The following is a 7,977-nucleotide window of genomic DNA, read 5'->3' as shown; positions in this document are numbered from 1 at the left end:
AGGGACAAGTCTGGAGTTGAATATTATATCCCAGAATTTAATAGGAAAAATGGAACCAGAACAGAAGATAAAGTACATGAGACTGATAGGTTCATGCATGTACCATTTGAACAGATCCTAACCTGTTTCCTGGCTTTAAGAAAAGTTCCTTAGTATTTCTATAATTTAAGTTAAAACTGGTTTTCTTAATAGTACCATATAAACTTACCATCGAAAGTAGTTAGATTATTTAAGAAATTGTGTGATCAATACAATGTGGGTGGAAAAGGAATAGAAAACAATTGTAGACACCAGAGACAGTGGGAGAAGAGTGTGGGAAAGGACAGAGGGTCTTGAAAGAGGGGTAGAAAATTTTGGATAATAATATGCATGATTAAGTCACTATGCAGTATATTCTAGATGGGAAATCACATTTTGTATGCTGTGATGATGCTTAGGGAAATAATGTAAATTAAGTTACAAAAAAAAAAAGAAAAGTTTTAGAAAAAAAAAATCTATTCGATGACCACAGTTAAGATATATAGCTTCAGCTAGGTGATACTTTATAGGATGCCTAAAGTTGGACTTGTGTTCATGGAAATATATATATCATCTGTGTTTGCTATGAGAATATTTATATTCATTAAGATCTTTAGTAATTCAATGAAAAATGGGGGGAAAACAGTATAGAAAGTAAACATAGATACCAGAGACAGTGTGGAAAGAGAGTGGGAGATGGCTGAGGGTAAGAGGTAGGGAATCAAGGATAGGGGCGTGGGAGCAAAACACACAGGAAACAAGAAATGGAAAATAATTTGTTGACAATAACATGGATGTTGATGTGCTTGATTGCAACAATATACAGTGTATTCTGGGAAAAAAATAAATAAATGAAAAAAAAAAGATCTTCTCCGTTCATGTGGTCTTCAATGGTTTTCGGACACAACGAGGTGTGGAAAAGTAGTGCTCATGCCACACTTTCCAGGGTTCAAAAGCTCATTTGCATAATGTAATTAATCCCTGGAGGGAGGGAGACTGAAGATTGGAGAAAAAGAGATGTGGCACAGATTTGAATAGATGGAAGGAGGTAGGTGGGAGGTCAGCATTTTCTCTTTGTGTCTCCATTTCTTTTCCCCACAGAGGCTTAACACCACACAAGTGGCATGGATAAACCAGGTGTTGTGTATGTACTGCCCAAGTCTCTCTCTCTCTGAAGATAGTATCCCCTGCTCAATGAGAATAAAGAGGACAGCCCTAGTAGCAGGGACAGAAGCTTTGGGATGAGCCATCCACCTTGGCTGCCTCTCCTCCAGTCTGATTGTGTGGAAAGTGCAGTATGTTGGCAGCAGGACCTGATGGGGAGGCCTGAAGATGATTACCCCTGGGATGAATAGGAACAGAAGCACAGTGAGTCAAGTGGACTATGTCACATTGCTTGCATGTTTGTAAGGGCAGCGATCCTCCTGGGCTAGTGACTTTTTTGCTTTATGTATAGATTTTCATTCTCTGGTTTCAGGACTTGCCAGGACCATAAAATATTTCACAGAGGAGCCTGAAGAACATCCTGTTGGAAAACAAGCCATTCTAGATTGAGTAGGGTGCAAGAATGTGTACACAGTCATGGAATTCATCCATCTTGACAGACATCAGAGGTTGGAGAATCTGCCAATCCGTGAGAACATTGGAACCATGTGTGGGATGTGCATGGAGGCACCAGGGTAGAGGGGCCCATCTGAGGGTATATGCTTGAACCTGAGGCCATGATATGATTGTGGTACAGGGAGTACCATACACAGATTCAGACACTAGCACATGGCAAAAAGAGTGATATTACCTCCCTTTGCTGTTTTCGGTATTTGACTCTCCACCCATGGCTTTGTGCTCTACTAGGGTGGAGGCTTGATGGTCATGAAAGGAATGTTTCTACTGGGAAACTTGTGTAAATTTCTTTCAGTACCCTGGTTATTGTGGTATGAGTGTGACAGCACAAGAGTAAGCTGAGGAAAGTGTCTCTATTTGGTGATAAATCTTTATCTTGAAGAAGCGGAGAGTCAGAAGAAACATAATTGAAATCGAGGAGATCTACTGGAGGTGATCATGATATGTCCATGCCCGGGAATATCCACGGAGGCTTAACAGTGGCATCAGCTGTGTGATGGGACAAGAGGTGACAAGGGTCTGGCTACCTGATTTGAGGTGTGAATGTTGGAGCCAGACTGAGCCACAGAGGTTCCAGTTTTGGAATGGATTGTTTCTGCTTACAGCTACATAACCTTTCTGCCTCAAAGCCAATAGCGATGTCATCTCCTGAGATGTCCCCAAGGACACTTATCTGGCTAATATTTGTGTATTTGTGGAAGAGTGCAATGTGTAGTTTAACCTTGCGATCACAAAGTACTGGTGAAGAAAACAAGACATCACGTGACTTGGACGATAGGTCAGGCTTTATTGAGAAAACTAGAGAAATGAATTCTCCCTAGGAGGAATTTATCTAAAAGTTTCATCAAAGGAAGAAGGTAGCATACTGAAAAGAAGAGCCCACTGAGCAAGACAAGCTTACTGTGAAAATGTTCAATTAGTCACCGAAAGCTATGGCAAAGGGAAGAGGACAGGCTCGCTGAAGAGTTGTGGAGCAAGAGGGTGAAGGTCTTGACCAGAGAGTGCAAACCTGCACCCTCACTTCACATGACCAATGCAAGGAGATGGCACTCCATTCCCAAGACAGAAGGAAGAAGAGATACAGGAGGAAGGACAGTGCACCACATCAAGTGGATTCACAGGGTTTCAGAGAAGTAGATGGAGAAGAGGATAGCTGGCAAGAAAATGGCCTGTTGTCCACAGAGAGTAGTCAGCGAATCTGTATCCCCATGGGCAAGTCAGTGTCCTGTGACCAGGATGGTTGTCTGGGGAATTGATCAGCGCAGCAGCCGCCATCACAGCCACAGTCACTGCCACAGCCACAGCCATTTCCACCTTGTCCACCGCAGCAGGAGCCATAGCAAGTGGGTCGGCAGCACACGGTCCTGCAGCAGGTAGTCTCACAGCACGTAGGCTGGCAGCAGCTGGATCCACAGCAGCAGGGCTGGCAGAAGCAGGACCTGCAGCAGCAGGGCTGGCAGCAGATTGTCCTACAGCAGGTGGTTCTGCAGCAGGGCTGGCAGCAGCCACACCCACTACAGCCGGGCTCGGCGGAGGCGCCAGCGGGATCCACCACAGCAGGGCTGGCAGCAGGTGGTTCTGCAGCACGTAGGCTGGCAGCAAGGGGAACAGCAGCAGCTGGTCATGGTGTTAGGTGTGGAGGGTAGGTTCCTGTTCACAGGTGAGTGTCCCAGAATCTGAGAACTTCTTCCCTTCTGGGCCTTTTATACACCACACTCTCAGCAGTGGGACCAATAAGCCGCATTTTTCCTCGTATTTGTTGTTGTTGTTTTGGTCGTTTGTGAAGTCATAGGAAAGTCGTCAAGGAGGAAGTTGTCCCTTTCACATGTGGAAGGTTCTGAAAATTAGTATTCCAATCTATTTCTTAATTAGGGATATCCTTTAAGAAACTTATCAAGAAATAAGAAAGGCTAGAGTCATCATAGTCTCGATTTGTGCTCACATGCCTTCGATCGGTCATGGCCTAGCATCCACTGGCTGGAGTGAGAGTGTGGGCTGGATATCACACCTGTGTGTCCGGAGCGATGTTTTCTTTTTCTTTTTCTTTTTCTTTTTCTTTTTCTTTTTCTTTTTCTTTTTCTTTCTCTTTTTCTTTTTTCTTTTCTTTCTTCTTATTTTTTTCTTTTTCTTTTCTCTTTTATTTATTTATTTTTATATTTTACCACAAACATTTACTTTACGTGTCTAAAAATTTTTGCTCAATCGCCATAGTTCTTGACAGTTAATAAACAACTTTCAAAATTTTGAATTTTAAAGATAATGATCAGAATATTTCTCATAATTTTGTATAATTTTGTTTGCGACTCTATAACGACAGAGACAGTATGGTTTTAAATATTTTTGAGAAAATATTTACATGTCAACTACTCAAAGTGTAGAAAAGCAAATGCCCAGCACACAAGTCACACATAATCCTTCTCAATTCAGCCCTGCCTACCAAGTATTCTGTGATATACCATCTGCTAGCAAAGATCAGTCTCTTTTTCTTCCTTCAGAGTCTTTCTCAAGATAATCCTCTGGTGCAGTTCCTCTTTTGCAATCTCTACTGATTACAATGCTGGGCTGGAAAAGTCCAGATTATTTTTTGTTATAAATTCTTTTATGTATCTTCTCTAATCTTCTCTGCTGGGCTGAACTATTTATGGTGCCAGGCTATCTTTCTAAGAGCTTCTGTTGGCTTGCATGAGATCCACCTTAGTTCCACAGTTTTCTGATTAATCTTCAGGTATGCCATTCTAGTCAAAGTCCTATCCAATAATGAATATTTCCAGTTTCTGATTCAATGCAACAAGCATTATTGAACTTATACAAATAACCCTTCTTCCAGAAAATAAGAATACTCCCCAATATTTTCCAGTTCCAGAGGGGTCAGGAAGGAAGAAAAGTTTATGTTTCTATTTAAAGAAACAAAGAAGAAAAATATTTTAACAAGTTACTGAACCTATCAACAACTCAAAAGAAAGTAAAATGCTTAAATTGGGAAAACAAAACATAGTAAAAAAAATCAGTAATATTTTACTCAAAAGTCATAAAATTTTATTTTGTCAGTTCAATCTTATGTTCAAACTTTCTTCTGTTGCATATGCAGTGTTACTGTGGTCTAATCTTTCCATTTAAATCCTGGAAGTTAACATTCAGCGTTATTATTGATATTTCTTGTCCCTAGCATTAAATTGGTCATTTTCTTGGTTGCCTTTTGTTCTCTTATTTCTGTATGTGTCTTTAGTTTTCCTGGTAGAGCACTCCTTTCAAAACTTCTTGAAGAGTGGGTCTGCTCTTTGCAAATTCTTTCAGACCTTGTTTATCTGAGAATGTTTTTATCCTTTCTTTTCATATGAAAGATGATCTTGCTGAGTATAGTATTCTTGGTTGAAATAGTTTTTCACATAACACTTTGAATATATTTTCCCATTCTTTTCTTGCTTGCTTTGTTTCTGATGAGAGGTCTGAGGTTAACCTAATTTGATAATCTTTATAAGTAACCTGATGTTTCTCTCTTGCCAATTTTAGTATCCTGTCTTTGTCTGTAGATTTGGCTAGTCTTGCTATGATGTGTCTTGGAGAAGATCTTCTTGGGTTATTTCTCTTAGGGGCCCTTTGTATACCCTAGGTCTGGATATTTGAATGCCTCTCTAGATTTGGAAAGTTTTCTTCCAAGATTTCATGGAATAGATTATCAATGCCCTTATTATTAGTTTCCCCACCTTCTAGGATACCAATTATTCGAATATTTGAGTGTTTAATGCTGTCTAAAATTTCTCATATAATATTATCATTTTTTTTGGTTATTCTCTCAGTTTCTTTTTTTCTAGATCAGAAGTTTTGTCTTCAACATCTGAGATTCAATTTTCTGTATAGACTAATCTGCTTTTAATACTTTCAAGAGAGATTTTGATTTCCTGAATGGCAGCCTTCATCTCTAATAGCTCTATTTGATTCCTTTTATGGTGTGTATTTCCTCTTTCAGATCATGGAAAAACTTCAACACCTCCTGGAACTCATTGTCTCTTTTCTCCAGCATCTTCTGGAGTTCATTATCTCTCAGCTCTTGCATCTCATTTAGTTTTGTCACTATGAATATTCTGAATTCTCTATCAGGTATTTCTACAAATTCTACTGTACTGTCTGTGGGTGATGAGGGATTTTTCTTTTCCTTTAGGAGAGAGATATTTTCTTGGTTTCTCATGTTTCTTATACCTCTGTGGTGGTTTTTGGTCATTGTGTGACAAAATCTCTCCTCCACTTGTCTGAATATTTTGGGAGTCTAGAAGATGGAGTTTAGAGGATAGCTTCCCGAACAGGCCAAGACACACCTCAGCTTTAAAATGGCTTCTTGTCTGAATATTTCAGGATCCTCTCTTCTCTTGACTTATTGTTTTTGCTCTTTCTTTGTTGTGGTAATTTGTATAGGGCCATGAGAGCATGACACTAGATGGGATTATTCAGGGTGGAGTTGAATTTATGCTTGGCTTCACATGTGATCACCCAGAAAATTATGACTCAAGGCTGCTGTGGATAACTGTGTTTTTACCAGCATGCTCTCCATGTGTATTCCACCGAAATCAGAGATGTTTGCATTGTAGTTGAAGGGTACAAACATTTGTATATAAAATGAGTATGAAAATAGGAGATAGAGACAGAAGCAAAACATTGTCATTTTAGAAAGCTTCCTCCTGTTCCTATTTCCTGCCCATGTTTACTTCTCGAGAAGGAAACAGTTTGAGGGAGAGTCACTGGTTTCTACTGGGCCTTCCCAGATGGCACTTTTCCCAACCCAGCCTCCCAAGGAAAGCTTCATTGATTTATTTCTTAGTTTTGGTCATGTATATTTGTGTGTGAAGTGCAGGTTGAGCCACTTTCTTACTGACTATCTTTATTTTAATGGAAGGGGACAATGTCAGGAGAGATTTTGAATTCCAATGCTATTGTTTTGTAAGAAATGGAAATGCCTTTGTAGTCTCATCTGTGATCCAGATTGCCTGATCTCATTGTACATCACGTGGTTTTTGCTGATCCTTGGACACATCAAACCTTGTGGCATGGGCCCTGTGGACATGGGATATTCACTTAGTGGTGTGCATCTGCTTGCTCAGTGATTTTAACTTGATGATTTTCTTAAATTGGTGTCATTGTTCATGGGTGGCTGATAAAATCTATCCTGGGTTAGAGAAAGATACTGAGGGAGTTTCTTATACATGGGAAGCTGACAGGTCTTCTGTCTTTGGCTGTGGTGCACTGTGTCCAAGAGGAGACATGGGTTCACTGCTCAGTTGGATAATGAACAGCCCTACTTAGCCTTTATGTATTGCTCACTCAGAGTGTTCAGGTCAGCACAAGTGAGAAGAGAGAGTGTCCTGGAGTGTTACATGAACATGCATGTTGTCCTTAGTGTGTGCATGCCTTTTGAGCTTCCTAGGAATATTTAAGAGCTTACAGAAGCTTCAGTAGTTGGCACAGAGAGGGGTGAAGCATTAAATCATGAGGTGGCAGGGCTTTCTCAGGTAGGATGGTATCAGATTTGTGTCTTTATAGCTCCATGAGCAGGCCCAACAGTCCTGTGACTGATATCTAATGTTGCCTGGTGGTGGGGATAAATGATGACCCAGTGACTTATCTTGAATATAATTTCTGTTCCCTCCTCCCCCGTCCATGTCTCTCTTTCTCTGTCTCTAGCTGTTTGTCCCAGCATCATGGTAATTCAAGGGAAACACTGGTGTGTTGCCTCAACCTAGTCCCCTGGGAACCTTCATTGTCTCCCTTGTCATTTGAAGGTTCTTGCTCTTGTCTACTGTATGGCTTTCCTGTATTAGATTGACCAGTCCCTGAATGATGTGGTATGAAGCAGTTGCCTCTACATGTTCAGAGCCAAGACTCCCAGGAACAAGGCTTTAACACTTAGCAAGGCAAGATCACTTCATGGAGATAGTCTTGCAAGATGGGCTTCCTGGGAAGCCCTTGACAGATGAAGTCATGGCAGTTCTCCAGAAATGAAGTTTGAAGCTCTAGATATGTCCTGTTCTTGCCTGTGGCTGTCAGGCAGAGAGATTGCTTATTATTAGAGACAGGTGGATTTTTAAGACACTGAAAAATGAAGCATCAGAGGCATGGACACCACTTGTTGGATACCAGATCACAATTGAAAAAACTATGAATTGCTTTGAGGGAATTCTTCCAAGTGACCGGTTGGTGAGTTCCCCACACAGTGGCAGTTTCACAGGTGAATCATTGTAATTAACACAGCATGGTTTCAGGTCTTCCAAGACAGTGGAAATCTCCCCGGTGAAGAGAACTTCTGATCTATATGATCATAAATGTTGGTCGGATACCACAAGGTGTAGG

The 7,977-nt window shown here is 40.7% G+C and overlaps 1 protein-coding gene across 1 annotated transcript in view; it reads right to left on the bottom strand.

Annotated features, from left to right (window-relative positions):
- Window positions 1-2,827: 2,827 nt before the first annotated feature.
- LOC106735662 (keratin-associated protein 9-4) overlaps window positions 2,828-7,977 on the bottom strand; it is a 7,472-nt gene continuing 2,322 nt past the window's right edge. The window contains exons 2-4 of the mRNA XM_027774783.1: window positions 7,367-7,439; window positions 3,184-3,288; window positions 2,828-3,143 (exon numbers count right to left, since the gene is read on the bottom strand). Of these exons, the coding sequence (XP_027630584.1) occupies window positions 2,828-3,143; window positions 3,184-3,288; window positions 7,367-7,439 (494 nt within the window). The remainder of the gene's footprint in view (window positions 3,144-3,183; window positions 3,289-7,366; window positions 7,440-7,977) is intronic.

The sequence above is a fragment of the Tupaia chinensis genome, unplaced genomic scaffold (assembly GCF_000334495.1).
Source record: "Tupaia chinensis unplaced genomic scaffold, TupChi_1.0 Scaffold000477_1, whole genome shotgun sequence".
Taxonomy (NCBI): domain Eukaryota; kingdom Metazoa; phylum Chordata; class Mammalia; order Scandentia; family Tupaiidae; genus Tupaia; species Tupaia belangeri.
This window is presented reverse-complemented; position numbering and strand designations above follow the sequence as displayed.